Raw genomic sequence first — 24931 nt, 5'->3', positions numbered from 1 at the left:
GTACTTTGGGTTATTTGTATGTTACTTCTTTTTTTTAATCAAACGTGTCTTGATAAATGAATTACTAAATCTGATTATTAATGCACTACTCTGTCCCATCTCAGACTTATAAATTGTTATTTCCAAGCTACTAATACCAAAAACTGTTTCAGTTTCCACTAATCACACATCACAGTTTTTATCTGGTTCACACACAAAACCAAGTGTTGATCCATGCTTGAAAAACATTTACAGATTTGTAACATATTTTTATTGTCTATATTTGCATGATAAAACCAAACTGTGATGCCAAAAATAACGCTTCATCCGAATGGATTATCATCTGTAAAAGAAATCAAGAAGTTAGACATACAATTTAGTATTCAAGAGCATATCAAACATTAACATTGAGAAAGTAGCAATGACTATTGTATTACATAAATAAGTATATGATATGTAAAGATAATGTGTTTTGTTTCTGAATTAGTATTACACGTTCAGGTTTAAATATGTCTGCAAGATTAAGGTTAGAAAAATTGGTGGAATACTGAAAATTTGCCCCGATTATCTCACACATAGTTGATTTTGGAAATCGAATGGTTTTATGTTTTTACTAACTTCAAATTTGTCAGTTCACCACATTGCAATGATATATCATGGGTAAATAGCATACAATTACTGTCTTTTGTTTGAGGTAAGTATGTGGTTTAATGACTTTTGAAAAACTGATATTCACTGAGGTCAATGTCAATTAAACAACATATTTTTCGATACGAAAGCCAATTATTGTTTTATTCCATATTCCGAGAGAAATGAATGTAAAGGCAATTATTTATCGAAACCAATTGCACATCGAATATTGTTTTTTACCAACAGTATGTATGTCAAAGCACGCGACGATTTTCGCGGTGAATTCACTTTTTTCGCAGGTGAAAATGTTAATTTATTCAAAATTCAATTCTTATAGAAAACCCTCCTTAAATTTTATCAATATTGAATAATAAATATTATTACCCGGACATGATACACCAACGTCATACTGATGTCCACAGTAGCTACTAGTTTTGTACCAGCCATTCGATCCACAACTATCAATGTTATCTTCGTGTCCAGCACAGGTCAAACCACTTAATAACACCGGTCCTGTACCCCGTCCAAAGTAAGCATTTGGAAACACCTGTACCTTCCTGCAAAATACACAGTAAGATACCAATCGTTGAGTTCTCGATGTGATTTATAAGTTTTAATTGTTTTACATTTTTGGTCATTTCGGGGCTTTTTATAGCTGACTATGCGGTAATGGCTTTGTTCATTGCTGTAAGCCGTACGGTGAACTTAAATTGTTCATTTCTGTATCATTTGGTCTCTTGTGGAGAGTTATTTCATTGGCAATCATACCACTTTTTCTTAATATATTGTAAGAATAAACATCAAAAATTCACTAATATGCTCCGTGCATAGCTGATGGAGGTCGTTTCCCATTTTTTCTACAGAATACAACAGTCATACATATGATACACGAAATCATAAAAATTACATCATTATTTAAATTAGAATAAAAATGTGCTGTTTTAGAGCCATACATGTGAAAATAATGTCTTGTATTGGAGTAAAATCTAATATCTCATAAAACATGTACATTAGCTGTCAAGAATAATCAGAAATAGAGCAAAAAATATAAAAACTCTTACCCAGATGTGGAAAGTCCTGCCATTCTGCAAATAACTTTTGCATCATCTATATCAAAACCGCTACTATATCCACATATGGTACCCCACTGACCATTAACCATTAATTCTACACGACCTTCCCATTGTTTAAAACCTCCTACCAGTCTGACCCCTATAACATAAGTTTATTACACAATCATTCACCTATTCAAGTTATCATCAACAGACTTTGACACAGTTTTTTTTTTTTTTTTTTTTTTTTTTATATTCAATTTGTGTTTACCTGTTTTTTTTGTTACCAATAACATGAATAATGCATATTTCGTTTCTTTTAAGTAGTTCCACCTTAATACAAAACTGTTGAATTCCTCTAGTGCAATATAACTCATACAGGTATTGTTATCTAAGTGAAACTAACATCTCAATATATACAAAAATATCAATGAAATATACATACCTTGTACGACGTCTGTTCTATTACCGCCTGAAAACATATTTAAACAATTCATTTAACAAACAAAACCTGGAAGGTGCATATCAGTGTTGTTTTTGTTTTGTATTTGATTTTTCATTATCAGCTTTACTTTTGTACATGTTTCTGTGTTTACTTGTTTTTGGCATTTAGTGGCACCTATTCGCATTCTGTTCTATTTCTTGTAATATTGCCTTTTTATATTTCTGGAATGTTTTTTTTATATGAAAACTATTACTGTATATTATACCAGTTTTTTGGGTTTCGTTGGTACATGTGAACACGAACTTACATAGTAAATAAAATACAAATGTCTAACAGGTTGAAAATTTTGTATTCAGACTTTGGCAAATCATGAAGTCATCGCAATCCACATTATTTGAAGAATGGGGTACGATTTAAAAAAAACAAAAAAAAAAAACAGAACAGCATAATTTGTAATAGAAAAAACTTATAAACAGCTATGACAGACAGGAAAAAATTACAACCATTGTATAAAATTGTCTAACCTTGGCGGACATGAAAGAGGGACGAAAGATACCAAAGGGACAGTCAAACTCATCAATCTAAACAAACTGACAACGCCATGATTAATGTGTGTAGGAGGATAACAGTGTTTTCGACTTCAACCAATCTCCTATCAAGGGACTGTGGTATAACAAAACCTCATTGCAAATTGCTGACCTCAAAAGATCAGTCCGAAGCGCAAATAAAAAAACCCACGAAAATAATAGACATCAAATTCTGATAAATGAGTACCAAGTGTTACTGAAAGCTAGTTCAAGCCATATACAACTAATAATCAACTGGCAAACAAAACCCCGACCAACCTGCGTAGTTTATAGGCTATATGCAGTTGTCATGCTATGAGGATATAGTAATGTTCAAAGTGTGTGTTGAACATCATGCGTCTTATCGTTAAAAATTTTTGCAATAGTACTAGTGAAATGTTTGACTCAAAGTATTGCAATATGTTGCTAACCATATACATCAATTCAAATGTAAGAAGGTACAGTTATAGTGCCAAATAGAAAACTGTCCAACAGTAAGAAATTGATTTAAAAACAACGTAATTTGCTTTATTGTTATTATAAAATATGTTCTTAAAATAAAACTTACTTAAACAAACTACTCCTACATCATCACTGTGTTGACACGAGCTCGAGATTTTAAATAATCCACTTGATGCACAACTATCAAGATGCCGTTCATGTCCACTACACTGTAAACTATCAAGGTAAATTGGACCAGCTCCTACTCCGAAATGACCAGTTGTGAATGATTGCAAAGCCCTTTGTTAAATGTTTGGAAAAAATAAACATATAAAAATTTAAATTCATAAAAACACAGTATTTTAAAATTTAAAAGACAAAAAGGACACGTATGGGGGTGCTAATGTTTTGAGGAAGAAATTAACCTTTTTCAATTTCTCCGAAATTTAGCAGCTTAATATTTTATACGATTTGCATATCAATAAACTAGTGTTTATTCTAATTACTCACATTTACTTATTGATTAAACTCATCATAGATACCAGGATTGAAATTTCGTTTTTTGTGCCAGACGTGCGCTCGAATAAAAAAAAAGTTAAAACGGCCAACTAAAAAGTACGAAGTTGCAGAGTATTGAAAACAAAAATTCCTAAAAGTTTTGCAATATACATGCAGAATTATAAAAAAGTAAGACTGAAATCGACATTCCACAATTATGGAAGACAGATACGTGGCCGTGTCCTCAACGACTAGTGAAATATTTTAGTTGTGTTAGATCTTTAGAAACAGAACAGCCGACTGATATGCAAATAAAGGTAGCTTGTCTATCTATTTGTTTAACGATTGAAAGTTTCTTTTTCATTTCTGGCTCAAGGTACTTCAAACTTCAAAAAAAAATGGGTAAAAAACTTTGTTTTATTGTAACATTAGTTCAGTACCTTTATCTGTTTTGGAGTATGATGTTCATTTTTACTGAACAAGTACATTTTTGATTAGGGTCCAACTGAATTCCACTTTGGATTAAAACATTGTATGTTTTATTATACATTACAATATTTTCAATGATGATTCCGATGTTATTAATCGTTGCTTAACTTGTTTAAAGACAGAGAAAATGATAATGCATTTTTTACCTAGAATATCCTGCCATTTTACATATTACTTCTGCATCCGGTAAATCAAAACTGTTGTCACAAATTGTTCCCCATTGTCCATTTATATTAAGCTCTACTCTTCCCTCAAATGGTCCTGCCCCACCTACTAATCTGATCCCTATAATTAAAGGTATAAACCGTTTTGACCAGTGTAAAACTATAAGTGACTTCAACTGATTTGATATGTTATGCTTTTAATTTAATATATCAAATCTTACATTTCATCATAAGTACTTGCCACCTCAAACCTGACTTAGATATGTATTGATTACTTAGGAAAAAAATACAAGCAGTGCATCTATCTCCAGTTTGTTTTTGGTTTTTTATACGGCTTCATGCTAGTTATTTAAGATTTGTCACAATCATAACTTAATAATTACAAAATAACCTAAACGTTGATATGTTGTGTTCATTCATCAGATATTATCAGTAAATTAAAGCAAATATGAAATAAGATAAAAGGTCTGTAAAGTTGCTATGTATAACTTCTTTTGTAGATTTTCCTTTAGAAAATTGCAAATTTAATATTAAAACATGTTTAGGAATATTGAATATTAAAAACGATATAAAAAAGCAGTACAAATGTCCAAACTAATTGCATTATATTCCAATAAAAATGTAGTTATTAAGTTATAGCTAGTAAAATGAAATTAACATTACAAGCAAACAATTTGGAAACTTATACAACACCTTAATTCAGAAATGTTTGTAAAATAAAAACAGAATATGATGACATCAACAATTTCATTCTAAAAGAAGAATTATACTTAATTTGATACATAAACAAATGATTAAAGAGATCATTGTTACACCTATAATATATTAATTCGTATTAAACAAAGTTCACTTCTAACATGCATTTACTAGTGTCTGAGCAGAAAGCAGAAAATAAATGAACCACGTGTAAGTCAAAGAAGATTTTTTCTAAAACAAAAAACGACCAATACCTTGTCGATAAATATTCATTATCAACTGCACAATAACACGATGGTATAGATTATAGACGCTGAAAGTGTGAATCATCTTTATGTTATATTATTCTTTTTTTATTTTCTTGGTAAATTATTTCTTTTACCGTTTAGACATTTCTTGGTAATATTCATTTTACGCGGCTCGGTATTTAAACAATCTGTCATTGTGTTGATGTCAAAAGACTTATCAATGACGCTCATATCAAAATATTTATAAAGCCAAACAAGTTCAAACTTGAAGAGCAATGAGGATCCAAAATTCTAAAAAAGTTGTGCCAAATACGGCTTCGTTAATCTATTCCTGGGATAAGAAAATCCTTAGTTTTCGAAAAATGCAAAGTTTTGTAAACAGGAAATTTATAAAAATTACCACATTGTTGATATTCATGTCAGCACCGAAGTGTTGACCACTGGGCTGGTACACCAACGTCATCATAAATACAATTTCTGTTATTAATCAATTATTAGAACATCATCCTTTTCACCAAGAATTGTGATAGGAAAAAAGCTCAATAAACGCAAATAGCATACAAGTCATTTGACAAAATTGAAAATCCGTCCAAATTATGTATTTGTACACGAAATAACCACTTATCTAAAAGTTTTTAAGCTAAACTTCTTTGTGTCTTTTGAAGTATGTTTTGACTTGAGGTAAATATTGCAATTAAAAATTTATTGTAACGTATTACCAGATTGGTATTGGCAGATGTGGTATAATTGCAAATGAAACAACCATGTATCAGTGTTTAAATATTGAGCAAAAACCTATACCACAGAGTAAGCGCTGAATGCCGGGAAACCACAAATGTAAAACAAATCAAACAAGGAACCGAACGGCCTGATAAAGTACAACTTCGAACTTGCGATAAACACATATAGAAACTGTGCGATTTGATATAAGTGAGAGGTTTGGCTAGCTACAAAACCAGGTATAATCTACCATTTCATGAGATAATGACAGTCCCAAGTCAGTATTATGACAGTTATCCATTGGTTTGATGTGTTTGAGCTGTCGATTTTGCAGTTTGATTACAGACTTTCCGTTTTGAATTCACCTCATTCTTAAAAATTATACATGATAGAATTTAAGTACCCGTTGTTGATATTATTAGCTCACACATTATTCATTTTAGCCTATTGTGTAAAAGAAAGACACAAAAGGAACAAAGCCATATTATGAAACGAAACAACTAAAAGACAAACACCACTATATCCAAAAAAACAAAAAAATAGACAACTGAAAGCTGCGTTTATTTAACTGGTCTTTTTTTCTACCAGTGCATTGTCAGTTTGTTTTCGACTTTTTTCAACAGCTTATAGGTATCGTTTGCTTTTATCTTCAGACTGATGCTATCGTTTTATGTCAAAAGTTTTAAAAGTTAATATATTAAATTACAGTTTAATGGCAGTCAACCTCAATGTTAAGCAGTTCCTTGTGTGAACTAAATATTTGCTTTTGAAATGCCTAGATGAACAAATCTATGTTGAACGACTAGAAGATTAGCAAGTATCTTTTTTGTACTTTGGGTTATTTGTATGTTACTTCTTTTTTTTAATCAAACGTGTCTTGATAAATGAATTACTAAATCTGATTATTAATGCACTACTCTGTCCCATCTCAGACTTATAAATTGTTATTTCCAAGCTACTAATACCAAAAACTGTTTCAGTTTCCACTAATCACACATCACAGTTTTTATCTGGTTCACACACAAAACCAAGTGTTGATCCATGCTTGAAAAACATTTACAGATTTGTAACATATTTTTATTGTCTATATTTGCATGATAAAACCAAACTGTGATGCCAAAAATAACGCTTCATCCGAATGGATTATCATCTGTAAAAGAAATCAAGAAGTTAGACATACAATTTAGTATTCAAGAGCATATCAAACATTAACATTGAGAAAGTAGCAATGACTATTGTATTACATAAATAAGTATATGATATGTAAAGATAATGTGTTTTGTTTCTGAATTAGTATTACACGTTCAGGTTTAAATATGTCTGCAAGATTAAGGTTAGAAAAATTGGTGGAATACTGAAAATTTGCCCCGATTATCTCACACATAGTTGATTTTGGAAATCGAATGGTTTTATGTTTTTACTAACTTCAAATTTGTCAGTTCACCACATTGCAATGATATATCATGGGTAAATAGCATACAATTACTGTCTTTTGTTTGAGGTAAGTATGTGGTTTAATGACTTTTGAAAAACTGATATTCACTGAGGTCAATGTCAATTAAACAACATATTTTTCGATACGAAAGCCAATTATTGTTTTATTCCATATTCCGAGAGAAATGAATGTAAAGGCAATTATTTATCGAAACCAATTGCACATCGAATATTGTTTTTTACCAACAGTATGTATGTCAAAGCACGCGACGATTTTCGCGGTGAATTCACTTTTTTCGCAGGTGAAAATGTTAATTTATTCAAAATTCAATTCTTATAGAAAACCCTCCTTAAATTTTATCAATATTGAATAATAAATATTATTACCCGGACATGATACACCAACGTCATACTGATGTCCACAGTAGCTACTAGTTTTGTACCAGCCATTCGATCCACAACTATCAATGTTATCTTCGTGTCCAGCACAGGTCAAACCACTTAATAACACCGGTCCTGTACCCCGTCCAAAGTAAGCATTTGGAAACACCTGTACCTTCCTGCAAAATACACAGTAAGATACCAATCGTTGAGTTCTCGATGTGATTTATAAGTTTTAATTGTTTTACATTTTTGGTCATTTCGGGGCTTTTTATAGCTGACTATGCGGTAATGGCTTTGTTCATTGCTGTAAGCCGTACGGTGAACTTAAATTGTTCATTTCTGTATCATTTGGTCTCTTGTGGAGAGTTATTTCATTGGCAATCATACCACTTTTTCTTAATATATTGTAAGAATAAACATCAAAAATTCACTAATATGCTCCGTGCATAGCTGATGGAGGTCGTTTCCCATTTTTTCTACAGAATACAACAGTCATACATATGATACACGAAATCATAAAAATTACATCATTATTTAAATTAGAATAAAAATGTGCTGTTTTAGAGCCATACATGTGAAAATAATGTCTTGTATTGGAGTAAAATCTAATATCTCATAAAACATGTACATTAGCTGTCAAGAATAATCAGAAATAGAGCAAAAAATATAAAAACTCTTACCCAGATGTGGAAAGTCCTGCCATTCTGCAAATAACTTTTGCATCATCTATATCAAAACCGCTACTATATCCACATATGGTACCCCACTGACCATTAACCATTAATTCTACACGACCTTCCCATTGTTTAAAACCTCCTACCAGTCTGACCCCTATAACATAAGTTTATTACACAATCATTCACCTATTCAAGTTATCATCAACAGACTTTGACACAGTTTTTTTTTTTTTTTTTTTTTTTTTTATATTCAATTTGTGTTTACCTGTTTTTTTTGTTACCAATAACATGAATAATGCATATTTCGTTTCTTTTAAGTAGTTCCACCTTAATACAAAACTGTTGAATTCCTCTAGTGCAATATAACTCATACAGGTATTGTTATCTAAGTGAAACTAACATCTCAATATATACAAAAATATCAATGAAATATACATACCTTGTACGACGTCTGTTCTATTACCGCCTGAAAACATATTTAAACAATTCATTTAACAAACAAAACCTGGAAGGTGCATATCAGTGTTGTTTTTGTTTTGTATTTGATTTTTCATTATCAGCTTTACTTTTGTACATGTTTCTGTGTTTACTTGTTTTTGGCATTTAGTGGCACCTATTCGCATTCTGTTCTATTTCTTGTAATATTGCCTTTTTATATTTCTGGAATGTTTTTTTTATATGAAAACTATTACTGTATATTATACCAGTTTTTTGGGTTTCGTTGGTACATGTGAACACGAACTTACATAGTAAATAAAATACAAATGTCTAACAGGTTGAAAATTTTGTATTCAGACTTTGGCAAATCATGAAGTCATCGCAATCCACATTATTTGAAGAATGGGGTACGATTTAAAAAACAAAAAAAAAAAACAGAACAGCATAATTTGTAATAGAAAAAACTTATAAACAGCTATGACAGACAGGAAAAAATTACAACCATTGTATAAAATTGTCTAACCTTGGCGGACATGAAAGAGGGACGAAAGATACCAAAGGGACAGTCAAACTCATCAATCTAAACAAACTGACAACGCCATGATTAATGTGTGTAGGAGGATAACAGTGTTTTCGACTTCAACCAATCTCCTATCAAGGGACTGTGGTATAACAAAACCTCATTGCAAATTGCTGACCTCAAAAGATCAGTCCGAAGCGCAAATAAAAAAACCCACGAAAATAATAGACATCAAATTCTGATAAATGAGTACCAAGTGTTACTGAAAGCTAGTTCAAGCCATATACAACTAATAATCAACTGGCAAACAAAACCCCGACCAACCTGCGTAGTTTATAGGCTATATGCAGTTGTCATGCTATGAGGATATAGTAATGTTCAAAGTGTGTGTTGAACATCATGCGTCTTATCGTTAAAAATTTTTGCAATAGTACTAGTGAAATGTTTGACTCAAAGTATTGCAATATGTTGCTAACCATATACATCAATTCAAATGTAAGAAGGTACAGTTATAGTGCCAAATAGAAAACTGTCCAACAGTAAGAAATTGATTTAAAAACAACGTAATTTGCTTTATTGTTATTATAAAATATGTTCTTAAAATAAAACTTACTTAAACAAACTACTCCTACATCATCACTGTGTTGACACGAGCTCGAGATTTTAAATAATCCACTTGATGCACAACTATCAAGATGCCGTTCATGTCCACTACACTGTAAACTATCAAGGTAAATTGGACCAGCTCCTACTCCGAAATGACCAGTTGTGAATGATTGCAAAGCCCTTTGTTAAATGTTTGGAAAAAATAAACATATAAAAATTTAAATTCATAAAAACACAGTATTTTAAAATTTAAAAGACAAAAAGGACACGTATGGGGGTGCTAATGTTTTGAGGAAGAAATTAACCTTTTTCAATTTCTCCGAAATTTAGCAGCTTAATATTTTATACGATTTGCATATCAATAAACTAGTGTTTATTCTAATTACTCACATTTACTTATTGATTAAACTCATCATAGATACCAGGATTGAAATTTCGTTTTTTGTGCCAGACGTGCGCTCGAATAAAAAAAAAGTTAAAACGGCCAACTAAAAAGTACGAAGTTGCAGAGTATTGAAAACAAAAATTCCTAAAAGTTTTGCAATATACATGCAGAATTATAAAAAAGTAAGACTGAAATCGACATTCCACAATTATGGAAGACAGATACGTGGCCGTGTCCTCAACGACTAGTGAAATATTTTAGTTGTGTTAGATCTTTAGAAACAGAACAGCCGACTGATATGCAAATAAAGGTAGCTTGTCTATCTATTTGTTTAACGATTGAAAGTTTCTTTTTCATTTCTGGCTCAAGGTACTTCAAACTTCAAAAAAAAATGGGTAAAAAACTTTGTTTTATTGTAACATTAGTTCAGTACCTTTATCTGTTTTGGAGTATGATGTTCATTTTTACTGAACAAGTACATTTTTGATTAGGGTCCAACTGAATTCCACTTTGGATTAAAACATTGTATGTTTTATTATACATTACAATATTTTCAATGATGATTCCGATGTTATTAATCGTTGCTTAACTTGTTTAAAGACAGAGAAAATGATAATGCATTTTTTACCTAGAATATCCTGCCATTTTACATATTACTTCTGCATCCGGTAAATCAAAACTGTTGTCACAAATTGTTCCCCATTGTCCATTTATATTAAGCTCTACTCTTCCCTCAAATGGTCCTGCCCCACCTACTAATCTGATCCCTATAATTAAAGGTATAAACCGTTTTGACCAGTGTAAAACTATAAGTGACTTCAACTGATTTGATATGTTATGCTTTTAATTTAATATATCAAATCTTACATTTCATCATAAGTACTTGCCACCTCAAACCTGACTTAGATATGTATTGATTACTTAGGAAAAAAATACAAGCAGTGCATCTATCTCCAGTTTGTTTTTGGTTTTTTATACGGCTTCATGCTAGTTATTTAAGATTTGTCACAATCATAACTTAATAATTACAAAATAACCTAAACGTTGATATGTTGTGTTCATTCATCAGATATTATCAGTAAATTAAAGCAAATATGAAATAAGATAAAAGGTCTGTAAAGTTGCTATGTATAACTTCTTTTGTAGATTTTCCTTTAGAAAATTGCAAATTTAATATTAAAACATGTTTAGGAATATTGAATATTAAAAACGATATAAAAAAGCAGTACAAATGTCCAAACTAATTGCATTATATTCCAATAAAAATGTAGTTATTAAGTTATAGCTAGTAAAATGAAATTAACATTACAAGCAAACAATTTGGAAACTTATACAACACCTTAATTCAGAAATGTTTGTAAAATAAAAACAGAATATGATGACATCAACAATTTCATTCTAAAAGAAGAATTATACTTAATTTGATACATAAACAAATGATTAAAGAGATCATTGTTACACCTATAATATATTAATTCGTATTAAACAAAGTTCACTTCTAACATGCATTTACTAGTGTCTGAGCAGAAAGCAGAAAATAAATGAACCACGTGTAAGTCAAAGAAGATTTTTTCTAAAACAAAAAACGACCAATACCTTGTCGATAAATATTCATTATCAACTGCACAATAACACGATGGTATAGATTATAGACGCTGAAAGTGTGAATCATCTTTATGTTATATTATTCTTTTTTTATTTTCTTGGTAAATTATTTCTTTTACCGTTTAGACATTTCTTGGTAATATTCATTTTACGCGGCTCGGTATTTAAACAATCTGTCATTGTGTTGTTGTCAAAAGTTTAACACAATGTTGACTGCAGTATAATGTTTTTGACATTTTTACCTATTATGTCTTTTTTGTTTTCTCTCTAATCGTTCAATATTATGGAAATGCGTGTGACTGCATGACATAAGTTTATATCCATATCTTTAGTCCACCATTTTCACATACTTTGAAAAAAAAACCCATAATAGCAGTGCAACTTTTGCCGTCAAATTACTCTAAAATTGTTTGTTTATATACTATAATATTAAATTATTTATACTTTATGCATTGCTTTACAGCTTTTTTTCATGTTTTGTAGGTTAAGATCTTCAGATACCACAAATGTAAACTATGGTTTCATTAAAGATTGTGTTCATTTTTGCGATCGTTTGTAATTCTTTGTGTGGGTTCGCATGGCGGCTTACAATTTCATACTAGTTTCTTACTAAACAATGTACCCGTTCTTGCTCCATGTGAATTCCCCAGGGTTTGTCTGTTATCTTGAGATTTATCTTCTTGGTCTATTTATATGCTAAGTAATTGTTGGATGGGATTTGAATATCAGTTAAATACGTGTGTCCCAATAAAACATAATTATCGATAATTCATGGCGTTCAATGCTCTACACCGGTAACCTTCTAATATTTGTAATTCAAGTTTTACTTTATTTAGTAAATTATAATTTAGAGTTTAATATCACGTCCATTATCACTGAACTAGAATATATATATATATATACAACTCGTCTAAACATCAACCCAACAATGTTAGATCTGTAAATTTGCTTTCGCATATATATATGTATATCTGTTTATGGGCCAGCTGATGGACGCCTTCGGGTGCGGTTTATTCGCGCTGCATTGAAGACATGTTGTCTTTAAACATCCTAAATAGCAAACATGAAATGATAAACATACTTAGACATACAACTCCTGCATCAGTTGAGTGTGCACAGGTTCCAGTTTTGTACCAACCATCAGACCCACAGCTGTCTATAATATTTTCATTTCCACTGCATTTGAGGGTACTAAGAATTACGGATCCATTTCCAGGACCGAAATGAGCATTATTATATGCTTGTAAAGCCCTGGATGAAATTTAAATGAAGTTATTTAAGACATATAGGAATGAATGATTGTTCAGTCCTTAGAGTGCAGTGAACAATGGTGAAAGTTAACCCTTTTGTCAAAAAGATAGAACTAGAGGCTCTAAAGAGCCTGTGTCGCTCACTTTGGTCTATGTGAATATTAAACAAAGGACGCAGATGGATTCATGACAAAATTGTATTTTGGTAATGGTGATGTGTTTGTAAATCTTACTTAAATTACTGAACATTCTTGCTGCTTACAATTATCTCTATCTATAATGAACTTGGCCCAGTAGTTTCAGAGGAGAAGATTTTTGTAAAAGATAACTAAGATTTACGAAAAATGGTTCAAAATTGACTATAAAGGGCAATAACTCCTAAAGGGGGCAACTGACCATTTCAGTCATTTAGACTTATTTGTAAATCTTACTTTGCTGAACATTATTGCTGTTTACAGTGTATCTCTATCTATAATAATATTCAAGATAATAACCAAAAACAGCAAAATTTCCTTAAAATTACCAATTCAGGGGCAGCAACCCAACAACAGGTCGTCCGATTCATCTGAAAATTTCAGGGCAGATAGATCTTAACCTGATAATCAATTTTACTAATGTTAGATTTGCTCTAAATGCTTTAGTTTTTGAGTTATAAGCCAAAAACTGAATTTTACCCCTATGTTCTATTTTAAGCCGTGGCGGCCATCTTGGTTTATTGACCAGGTCACGTCACACATTTTTTAAACTAGATACCCCAATGATAATTGTGGCCAAGTTTGGTTTAACTTGGCCCAGTGGTTTCAGAGGAGAAGATTTTTGTAATAGATTACTAAGATTTACGAAAAATGGTTAAAAATTGACTATAAAGGGCAATAACTCCTAAAGGGGGCAACTAACAATTTCGGTCATGTTGACTTATTTGTAAATCTTACTTTGCTGAACATTATTGCTGTTTACAGTTTATCTATATCTATAATAATATTCAAGATAAATAACCAAAAAACAGCAAAATTTCCTTACAATTACCAATTCAGGGGCAGCAACCCAACAACAGGTTGTCCAATTCATCTGTAAATTTCAGGGCAGATAGAACTTGACCTGATAATCAATTTTACTACATGTTCGATTTGCTCTAAATGCTTTGGTTTTTGAGTTATAAGCCAAAAACTGAATTTTACCCCTATGTTCTATTTTTAGCTGTGGTGGCCATCTTGGTTAGTTGGCCGGGTCACGCCATAAATTTTTTAAACTAGATACCCCAATTATGATTGTGGCCAAGTTTGGTATAATTTGGCCCAGTAGTTTCAGAGAAGAAGATTTTTGTAAAAGATTACTAAGATTTACGAAAAATGGTTAAAAATTGACTATAAAGGGAAATAACACCTAAAGAGGTCAAATGACAATTTCGGTCACGTTGACTTATTTGTAAATCTTACTTTGCTGAACATTATTGCAGTTTATCTCTATTTATAATAATATTCAAGATAATAACCAAAAACAGCAAAAATTCCTTAAAATTACCAATTCAGGGGCAGCAACCCAACAACGGGTTGTCCGATTCATCTGAAAATTGCAGGGCAGATTGATCTTGACCTAATAAACAATTTTACCCCATGTCAGATTTGCTCTAAATGCTTTGATTTTTGAGTAAAAAGCCAAAAACTGCATTTTACCCCTATGTTCTATTTTTAGCCATGGCGGCCATCTTGGTTGGTTTAACGGGTCACGCCACACATTTTTAAAACTAAATACCCCAATGATGATTGTGGCCAAGTTTGGTTTAATTTGGCCCAGTAGTTTCAGAGGAGAAGATTTTTGTAAAAGTTAACGACGACGGACGACGACGGACGACGGACGACGGACGCAAAGTGATGGGAAAAGCTCACTTTTATGTAGACGAAACGTGCGTCTGGAGTACTAAATTATAATCCTGGTACCTTTGACAACTTTTTACTTGGTACAGACATGTCTTATAAAAATGGTAAGTTAAACATTACATTTGCGTTCGGTTCTTACTTCATTTATCTGCTGATGCAAAAAATGCCAAAAGAGTGCATCATTTTGACTTTTAAATTAGTAGCATAATTGCAATTATCGTTTTTTTTTCGAAATTTGATGTCACTGACTAATAATTTACTTTCTAATTAGCTGAGTCGAGTGATCAGAAAAATTATCGACAGAAACTAAGGAGCATGTGCGTTTTCAATGAAATTAAAAAACGTCTTTATAGGTAAAATAGCGATAAACAGATTATCTTTGGTCATATGAACTCGATTGCTTTTCTTACTTTCGCCGCACCGACTCAAGCAAAAGACCACTTTTGTTTAGATGACCAACGATAATCTATTATTATCAACAAACATATTATTATTTGATTGATACTGAGAACATTAATTTGAAATCTATAATAATGAGTTGATATTTAGTTTTTAGGGTTATATCGTTAAGTTTTGAAATCATTTGTAGATATTCAACTACATTTTCTAGTGAGACGCGAGTAGCCAGTTTTCATCATTTCACAGACCTTTCAATTTTAAAAACATAATATGCTCTTACATGTTAATTGTTATTTTATCGGGATATCCTTATATTTAATATTTTTTAATAATGTTAAGTCTATGAATCAGTTTAATAGAGATATGTATGTTAATTTATTTACTGCTCAAACTCTTTTCATGCTAATTAAGACCTCTCAGGCATTTTGTACAAAAGAGAGGTAGTGGTAGAACCCACTAGACATTTGATACTAGTAGATGAGGTCTGAAAAAAAAGAGTTAAAAATACCTACCGGTTCATTAAATATAAGAATTTTCCTTAATAAGGCAGTTGACGAAAGAAGATGAACATGTATTAGATTGTAAAATATTCTCGCAACAAGTTTTAGACTAAATTACAATAAGCTCTGAGTTTCAGTTTTATATACAAATGGTACAGATGTTTCATGAACTGCCGGACGGCATACTTGATAGAGGTGAACAGTTACAAGTAAATATAGACTACATACTAATTAGGTAATAACTCCTAGACGTATATATATATTTCTAAAAATAATCTTAACTCTCAAGAGAAAAAAAAATGGACTCAAAACATTTTTTAACAATAGACAAAAAAACATGATAGATATAAAAAGATGTGGCATTAGTGCATATGAGACATCTCTCCACCCAAGTCACAATTTTTAAACGAAAGACCTCATAGGTCAAAGTACTGTCATCAACATGAAGCCTTGGCTCACACCGAACAGCAAGCTATAAAAGGCCCAGCTTGATGACTAGTAGTGTAAAACCATTCAAACGAATGGTCTAAGCTATATCAAAACGAAAAACAAGAAACACTTATGAATCACATCAACAAATGACAACAACTGAACATCAGATTCCTGACTTAGAACAGATGCAAACAAATACATAGTGTTTAAATGTTATAATAGGAACCAACCTTTATCCTTACTTGAAACAATAGTGTAATACCTGCATTTTAATTTCAATATGAAATATGAGAGAATATGAGAGTCAACTCTATTAGCAGATTCCCTTTCTCATATCACATAGAATATCTTATTTTGAGTAAAGAACATTGACGTTTAGCTTACAAAGCACATATACGAAAGTAAGGTAAAATCTTAACTAAACAAACTATCCATGTACCAAATTATTACCTTGAATATCCTGCCATACGGCAAATAACTTCAGCATCATTCATATCAAAATAACTTCCACATATGGTTCCCCATTCCCCATTTACATTTATTTCAACGGTTCCTTCATGTGGACCGGTTCCTCCTACAAACTGGACTCCTAAAAGAAATCAGTAAAAACAAAAAAAAGATTTAAAAAAAATGGGAAATTGATGAATAGGTTATCAATACAATCATTAAACCATGAGGATGATGTCTGTAAGGGCAATATAAAGAATGTGTAATTAACGATATGCGTTTAATTTACAAAAAAAGGTTTCACATCTTTTTTTTCGTTTAACGTCTTGTGTCAAATACATGTATTTGAGGTTTGCACTATTTGAACAATTGTACAATGTGTTTTTTTTTTATTAAGGAATATATCTCTCTTGATGACTGATGACTTCCTAGCATTTTATTATATTATTTATGTGTTCGTTTTACTTTATAAAGTCTTCATTGTTGTAATAAATGTTAGATTCTCAAAATTTTACGACTTCAAGCAATACTTTTTAATGCAGATCTTCTGCAGTAAAATTGTTTAAAATGCAACCATTCTATCTGTTGCAAGGTTAATTCCAATTAAAAATATTTCGAATTTGCAACTGAGATTATTGCATTTATTTAAATTCTACATACTATACGTTCTCTTTTCAATCATTTTATATTTTCTTAATTTCTTTTGATATAAAAGTATTTACATTTTTGAGCATGCATATTCTGTTACTTTAGTTAATAGCCTAACGTTTTTGTATAAATAATTAATAATACATTTGAAACGTGCATAACTGATTATTCCGAAACAGCTACATCTGTTTTATTACCAGTTTTACACTTTGAAAAAAAAATTTGAAAACTTTGCGTCAATTCTTGACATGACCATTGTTATCTTATAATAACAATGAAAACGGTATAAACATAAATACATAACATAACCAGTACCTTGTGATATTGATTTCCTGTCACTGTCTGAAAAAATAGAATTCATATATAAGACATAAGGTTTAGAAAAATACATTTTTGTGAGAAAAAAAAACAACAATAGATATGACGTGTGTAGATCCTGCAGTTGTTTACTCAACAATGATACAACCATTGTCGGATTTGACCTGATTCGTGTGAACTGTTTATCGTATGTGAACCTTTGACTGTAGCTTGTAAAACGGAAATAAATATCTGATACGTCTAGTACTACTTCTATTTTCGACATAAGAAAATGGTTGTACCACGCCAGGAATATGAAAATTGTTATCAATTCTTTGGATGTGCCAATTCATTACTGACAGTTTGTTTTGAATTTTCCTCGAAGTTCAGTATTTTTGCTATACTACTACTACTACTACTACTACTACTACTACTTCTACTACTACTACTACTACTACTACTACTACTACTACTACTAATGTTAAAGTTGTTGCTGCTATAGCTTAAATTTACTTTTTAACAATTAATAATGTTTCACAAAATATTTACTAAAAGTCGATTGAGATAAATCGAGTGAAGTAAGTTTCCTACCCAAACAAGCCACACCAGCATCATTATCATGTGTACAAGTACTAGAAAACCATCCACTAGATCCACAGCTGTCTAAATGGTCTTCGTGTCCACTGCAGTGTACATTGTAGAGCATAGACGAACCATTGCCATGCCCAAAATGTGCATTTGAAAAAGCCTGTATAGCGCTACAAAAGTGACAGAATATACTACTTAACGATCAAAACTTAATAAACTCAATGCTTTATATTCATTAAATATAAAATGTTAGGTATTTACTTTAAGCAGTATACACAGTTTTCTTTATATTTCGTGATTTGCACTTTTGTCTGTTTGGAAGCTTATTTCATGTATTATAAAATGGTGTTCGTTCCCTTATCCAACAACCTAGTCACATGATGATGTTAAGGAAGTTCGCTTCTCAATTTAAAAAAAATAAGCTTTTCATGACACTTGTATATATTGATAAAGGTTTAATAAAGGAACCAAAAAAAAAAAAAAAAAAAATAATAATATATATATAGGTCAATGTGCTTGTTTTTAAGATATTTAAAAGGCGGAAACTGTCCTCTGTTGATTTCTGATAGCTTTATCTTTGACAAGCTAAAATGTTCAAAAACTATTAAAAAAAAAACAAAGATTTTATAAGACTTTTACAGATGGCTTATAATTACATATTTTAAAGATTTACAGAAAGAAAAAAATGGGTATTAATGGGCAAAATATTTCAAGGCATTCGAATGAATAAAACCAGAGGATTCATAAAATCTGATAAATTTCCCAAAACATGACAAGCGAACATCATTCAGCAGAGTAACTCACAATTTTTTTTTATCGTTTACGAATATTGACGTTTACAACAATTAGCATTTGTATGCAAATTACATAAGGGGATAATTCATTTCAAAAACTTTTATCAAAATAAAACACCCACCAATACATTCAGGTAAAATATTACCTAGTATAACCAGCCATACGACAGACAACATCAGCGTCATGTTTATCAAAATTTGTGTCACATATGGTGCCCCATTGTCCATTAACATTTAATTCCACAGTTCCCTCATATGGTCCAGTCCCTCCAATAAGTCTGATCGCTAAATTATACAAAGATGCAATTTAATAGTGTTGATTGTTTTTGTTTTTAATAAAAAAAAATTGGTATTAGACAAAAATAATTTCAAACGAGGAAGGAAATGTTGGGTTCTTAAAACTTTAAATACGATTCATGCAATAAGGATTACTAAAAGAAGTTAATATTTCGTATCATGAGATATTTGTGTCTAGTGTATAATCTGGTTTAATCTTTCATAGTGAAGGCTAAACAAATTGACGTGATTGTAGATTAGGGAGAATGTAAAAATTGCTAAGACGCGTTAAAACTATGACATGGTTTGTCGACTGTTTGAAGCTCCTCTGTTTGGATATCCGTCAGATGATTTTAAATGTGCACATTGATTATCATTAATTAATTATTCAATATTGAAGAATATTTCATTTATCATTTCCATTGTCACAAGATAGATCTAGATAAATTGTTATTTCATCGAATTCGATCAATTTTCTTTTTGAATATTTGATATAAGTAGCTACTACCTTCGGTTGTTTCTAATCTGTTTGTTCCTGAAAGAAATACAACACAGAATAGTATGCTTTGATTTTTTGGGGAAATACAATCCACAAATCACTAACAAAAAACTCAAGACTTGTATATTTGTATGGCGTTTTACCATTTTATATTTTACACATTTTGTTTTTTAATGAACCAACATCATGAGAATAAAATCCCATTAGACCAATATTCGCTTTCAATGTTCTGACAAAGATCTCTTTTACTTTTTGTCTAGAACATATCGTTTGATCTACAGAATTTTTCGTAAGCAGATACATTTGAAGGCAAAAAATGAACTTGACCTTTGACCTTGACCTCATTTTCATTGTTTTGGACCAAGTACCTCAAATCAAAAGACCCTAGGCCTCTATATCACTTATGCTTTTCCAGTTACGAATACATTTCACTTATATCAAATACAAAAGGGGAAATAACTCTCATATGAAGGCAAAGGTTGGATTAGACTTACTGACACATGAAATTCCGACATCTTGGCTGTGACTACAAGTTGATTTCCGGTATCCACAACTTCCAATGTTCTGTTCATTGCCTGAACAAGAAAGGTAACTGAAAAGACTTTTTCCAACACCTTGTCCAAATTTTGCTCGTGGAAAAAATTGAATTTCCCTGAAAAGAAAAAAGGAAAAAAGATTTAATTTTTTCTTTTAGATGTTTATATTTTTAGGATTTTGTCATACTTATTTCAACACGTGTTACAGAATATTTTAGAACATCATATGCTTTCATTGTATGGTTAAGTTCCTAATTGCAATTTTGTGACTTTTGTGTAATACTTTGTGTGGTTTTTTTTAAATTTTTTTTTAAAGAATACTCATTTCCAAAAATGTTTTGTCTAACATACTTCTAACCATTATGGCGAAAGGGTGTAAATACATTCAGAAATACTTTTAAAAAGACATCATCAAAAACAAATCATACATGTATTGACATCACTAAGTACAATTATAACTGTTTAATTTATAGATTAAAATCCTTTGTACTCGGTATTGTATTGGATGCATTTTTTTTCCTTTTCCAAATGAAACTTTAGAATGATGTATAGATTAACATCTTTTATATGGATATACTTTCTCGATAAAATAAAAACATTTGCATCTCCCATATGTTAAAGATATGAGAGAAACTTACAAGCTTATATTTGGATTGACATCAAGAGATCTTATAAAATTTTCATTTATGATAGGGATGCTGAAGGTTTAACTGAGAGTGATTATATCAGGTGTACAACTTAACTACGGTACAAAGTACCAACCTTCCGAATCCTAGCATACGACATACAACCCTTGCATCTTTCAGATCAAAATCGTAGTCGCAGAGCGTTCCCCAACTACCATCTGTATAAACCTCCACTGTTCCCTCCCAAGGCCCTGCTCCGCCAGTGAGACGTACCTCAGCTAAGCAAAATATTCATAGATTGTATGACAATCCGTACCGTTTTTAATTGCAAAAAGTTGCAAATATAACTTAAGCTCAACATGTTCAAATAGTTAAAAGTGGTGTTGGATGTTAATACACACAGATCAAAACGTTAGAAACATATAACGACTAAACATTGATTAGAATGATAATTAACTTTAAAATATAAGGGTATTTATTACCAGAAAATCTTTTTTATATAGACATGTGTAAGTGTGTAGTGGGCAATTTTATATTTCGTGTGTTTCGACCCATATAATATCAATATTGTGCATATAAATTCAAACATATTATTGACCTTCATGATATGTTTTTAACGATTGTTATTAATCAAACTAGGAACTGTATATCTTTTCCTAAACTCTATTATATTCTCTACGTTTTGTGATATCTTTAGTGGGTTCATTCACCAAATTACTTCTTTGATGAAGTCAATAATTAGAAAGGAACAAATTTCTCTTAACGACGTCATGCTTGGTGAGCATGTGTTTCTTTTGATTGTTTGTAAACTTTTTTTTTATTTTTTAGCAAGGCTTTGATTGTTTTGACAAATACTTTCTGAATATTAATACTATATTTCATCCCTTGAAATCTATTCGTAATTACAGAAAAAAAATTAAAATTCACTTACATATTGTTGCACTTTGAACAAGCAAAATGTTGAACATTAAAATAAAGCTATACGTCAGTATCATCCCTACAAATACATAATAAGTGAACGTAAATGATAACTTAGACAAGCTGACAAAGGAAGTGCTGAAATAATTTAAAAAAAATCTCCATTGCCCTTCTTCTTTTTTTTTGTAAATGGCCATATTCATAGGCATTAACAATGGAATTGAGTTATGTGTAATGTTCTGTTATAATTGTTTGTGATTGCAACGTCTTGGCCACGGTGTTTTCTGTGTTTGAAGGACTAATGATTTTTCTCCTTTGATAATAAAAAACATGCAAGTTCATCAACACTTCCTGTAGAATGTGATTTGTTCTTAAATAAATTATATGCAGATATAATTTCATGCGTTATCACCCTTTGGTACATGTACCTTTATTTATCCATTTCGAATATTTAAAAATTGTCAATTCTTAGATACTTCTAACCATTATGGCGTAAAGATGATTCCAAAAACATCATAAAAATCAAACCATACATGAATAGATATGTTTTACGGTAACGAACTCTTTCTGTTCTAAATGAAATAATTATTTAAACATGAAACTACACATTTTGAATAATTTTGTAGTTTTCACAATACTAAAAAAATGTTGATTAAAATTAAAGGCAAGCGACTTATTAAACGACATGTTGTAAAAGAAAGTATTTTTTGTTAGACTAGAGTTCAAAATATTTAACTTCAATTGTCCGTGTGTTTAAAACCACAGTTATTTCTAAAATGACTACAAGAAACCACAAAAGGATGTTAATTGTGGTTAACCTTGGGATCACACAAGTTCAAATGTTTTAAGGAAATAATTTGTCGTTTTGTAAAATATTGTTAAGAAATAAAACTCTCTCCAGGATATTTCCAAAACGATTGCTTATCCCCATGATCAGAACGCAGCGATGTCAATTCTGCATAACATTTATCTTGAATTAGAAGGAAATCCAACACATTCATTTCATTTAAAATGTCTGTAAACCTAAATTAAATGTTGATACATGTAACTCGTATTTAAATGTTCACTGTGTATAATGAAAACACAAATCTAATGTGTACTTTTTTGTGTATGGTTGCTAATAATATGATGAAAACTAGATAGTCGTACTTAAGGAAGTTCGCTGCTTAGTTTCAAAATAACAAGCTGTTCATATCATTATGATATGTTGATAGGGGATTACTATAGGAACCAAAAGAGCGAAAAAATATGTAGGTCTGTGTTTTTGAGATATAAGCCGTTGAAATTTTGACGGGAAAATCTTCTCTCTTGATTTTTTATAGCTTTATCATTGACAAGTGTGAGTTCTCATGAACTTTGAAAAAATAGAAAAGATTAAGTAAGACTTGAACATATTGCTTATAATTATATATAAAAAAAAAATTAAAAAAAGAAAAATGGGGGTCAGCGTGCAAAATATTTTAAGGCATTCAACTGGATAAAACCAGAGGATTCTGAAAATCTGACAAAAAGTCCAAAACATGACAAGCGAACATCCTTAATGAATGCATTGTGAGAAATTATCAATGATATAAAAGAGGAACACATATCTTATGCATGTATAAGTCACATAAGTCAATAGAAAACAATCTAAATAAAACAAACAAAAGAAATGGAGAAGTGTATTCACTTACTTGACTTGTGATCTGTCGTGAACTAATTGATAATAATACAACTTAAGCATTGATATTACATGTTCATTCGTGTACTATCTCATTTTTGCCATTTAATTCTTATCAGACTGACCGCATTTGACATATAACAAAGGTTGATACAATGCATATTTAATAAAATTGTTTCTGTGGGAAGATTTACACTTTGAATGGTTTAAAAGGGATGATTCTTCCAGTGAAGTATGTCCTTGAACTTCGTACTTTATTTGGCCTTTTTAACTTTAATGAATTCGAGCGTCACTGATGAGTCTTTTGTAAACGAAACGCGCGTCTGGCGTAAATACAAATTTAATTTTGGTATCTATGATGAATTTATTTGAATCTGTATTTGTGGCTTTCTTGTCTGCTCAATGCTAAAAAACTAAAAAGAACAAATTATTTGCTCATCAATGCAACAACAAGTACAAAGAGTATTAAATAAATCGAAGTAAATAAAAAAAATGAATGTGACAATAATATAATAGTTTACAATTTAACGTTTAACGTGCAAACTTGTCATTACAGGATGATTGTTTTTTTGCAACTTTCAGATTGTTTAAAATATGATGTTTCCATTACAGATGTGTTACTGAAATCATGGAAGATTTTAACTCATTCTTTTTTTTTTGCAAATGAGTTAATGATTAATCAAATGACTTGTACAAAACATCAGTATGCTAAACCAATCTTTTCGACGTTTACCTCCCTTTGATCGATCACAGCTTCCTTGATGATGTTTGGTATGTATTTGCTTGTTATGTTCTTTTTTTATAGAATGTGAGCAGCATATGAATGTAATAGATTGATTGTTGAATTGTTTTATTTCTGATTCTTTAAACTAAAAAGAATTTGTGGTTAAAGGCTTCTTAAACTTTTTGATATCGACACAACTATACTTTTTGAAACTAAAATCCTTTAGATGATCACATAAAGCAAGTCTTTTACACATAAGTATGTACATTTTTTTTGTGTATTATGATCTCTTATTGACATTAGGGTTACAAACTCAATGCAATTAAGTAGAAAACGTAAAAGTGTCATTTTAAAAATATTGTCTTTTCCGTTTCGACTTGACTAATGAATTTTTTTTCTGACTTTATTTTTAAAATGGCGATACCCGTTACTTCTAACATGACCGGAAAATGCGACCGATATTTTGGACTTTTATTCATGTAT

At 30.8% G+C, this 24931-nt stretch overlaps 3 protein-coding genes across 3 annotated transcripts; all 3 read right to left on the bottom strand.

Moving 5' to 3' along the window:
* Nucleotides 1-235: 235 nt before the first annotated feature.
* LOC143051235 (scavenger receptor cysteine-rich domain-containing protein DMBT1-like) lies at nt 236-4410 on the bottom strand. Its single transcript, XM_076224205.1, has 6 exons — nt 4247-4410; nt 3241-3413; nt 2107-2133; nt 1671-1821; nt 994-1166; nt 236-322 (listed from the first exon to the last, which is right to left on the bottom strand). The coding sequence occupies exons 1-6, from the start codon at nt 4261-4263 to the stop codon at nt 303-305; spliced, it is 561 nt and encodes a 186-aa protein (XP_076080320.1). The 5' UTR covers nt 4264-4410; the 3' UTR covers nt 236-302.
* Nucleotides 4411-6991: 2581 nt separating this feature from the next.
* LOC143052381 (scavenger receptor cysteine-rich domain-containing protein DMBT1-like) lies at nt 6992-11172 on the bottom strand. The gene is made up of 6 exons (XM_076225387.1): nt 11001-11172; nt 9995-10167; nt 8863-8889; nt 8427-8577; nt 7750-7922; nt 6992-7078 (listed from the first exon to the last, which is right to left on the bottom strand). Exons 1-6 carry the CDS (start codon nt 11015-11017, stop codon nt 7059-7061), a joined length of 561 nt encoding a protein of 186 aa, XP_076081502.1. The 5' UTR covers nt 11018-11172; the 3' UTR covers nt 6992-7058.
* A 1815-nt stretch (nt 11173-12987) lies between these two features.
* On the bottom strand, nt 12988-23856 carry LOC143050816 (scavenger receptor cysteine-rich domain-containing protein DMBT1-like). The gene is made up of 10 exons (XM_076223929.1): nt 23738-23856; nt 22078-22143; nt 21283-21424; nt 20479-20636; nt 19994-20020; nt 19356-19494; nt 18419-18585; nt 17846-17872; nt 16886-17024; nt 12988-13228 (listed from the first exon to the last, which is right to left on the bottom strand). Exons 2-10 carry the CDS (start codon nt 22139-22141, stop codon nt 12988-12990), a joined length of 1104 nt encoding a protein of 367 aa, XP_076080044.1. The 5' UTR covers nt 22142-22143; nt 23738-23856.
* Between the last annotated feature and the right edge of the window lie 1075 nt (nt 23857-24931).

The sequence above is a fragment of the Mytilus galloprovincialis genome, chromosome 11 (assembly GCF_965363235.1).
Source record: "Mytilus galloprovincialis chromosome 11, xbMytGall1.hap1.1, whole genome shotgun sequence".
Taxonomy (NCBI): domain Eukaryota; kingdom Metazoa; phylum Mollusca; class Bivalvia; order Mytilida; family Mytilidae; genus Mytilus; species Mytilus galloprovincialis.
The sequence above is the reverse complement of the archived record's forward strand: the minus strand, read 5'-3'. Positions and strand labels throughout refer to the sequence as shown.

Bases quoted from the DNA above. Each gene is read 5' to 3' on its own strand.
- LOC143050816 (XM_076223929.1), bottom strand. From the start codon at position 22,141: ATGATACTGACGTATAGCTTTATTTTAATGTTCAACATTTTGCTTGTT. The intron at 20,637-21,282 runs GTTGGTACTTTG...TTTTCTTTTCAG, and splicing joins CGTATGCTAGGATTCGGAAG to GGAAATTCAATTTTTTCCAC. The intron at 20,021-20,478 runs GTAAGTCTAATC...TATTTCTTTCAG, and splicing joins TGTCGGAATTTCATGTGTCA to GAACAAACAGATTAGAAACA.
- LOC143052381 (XM_076225387.1), bottom strand. The intron at 8,890-9,994 runs GTAAGTTTTATT...ATATGTTTTCAG, and splicing joins TGTAGGAGTAGTTTGTTTAA to GCGGTAATAGAACAGACGTC. The intron at 7,079-7,749 runs GTAATAATATTT...TTTCTTTTACAG, and splicing joins CGTTGGTGTATCATGTCCGG to ATGATAATCCATTCGGATGA.
- LOC143051235 (XM_076224205.1), bottom strand. The intron at 2,134-3,240 runs GTAAGTTTTATT...ATATGTTTTCAG, and splicing joins TGTAGGAGTAGTTTGTTTAA to GCGGTAATAGAACAGACGTC. The intron at 1,167-1,670 runs GTAAGAGTTTTT...TGTATTTTGCAG, and splicing joins GCAGGACTTTCCACATCTGG to GAAGGTACAGGTGTTTCCAA.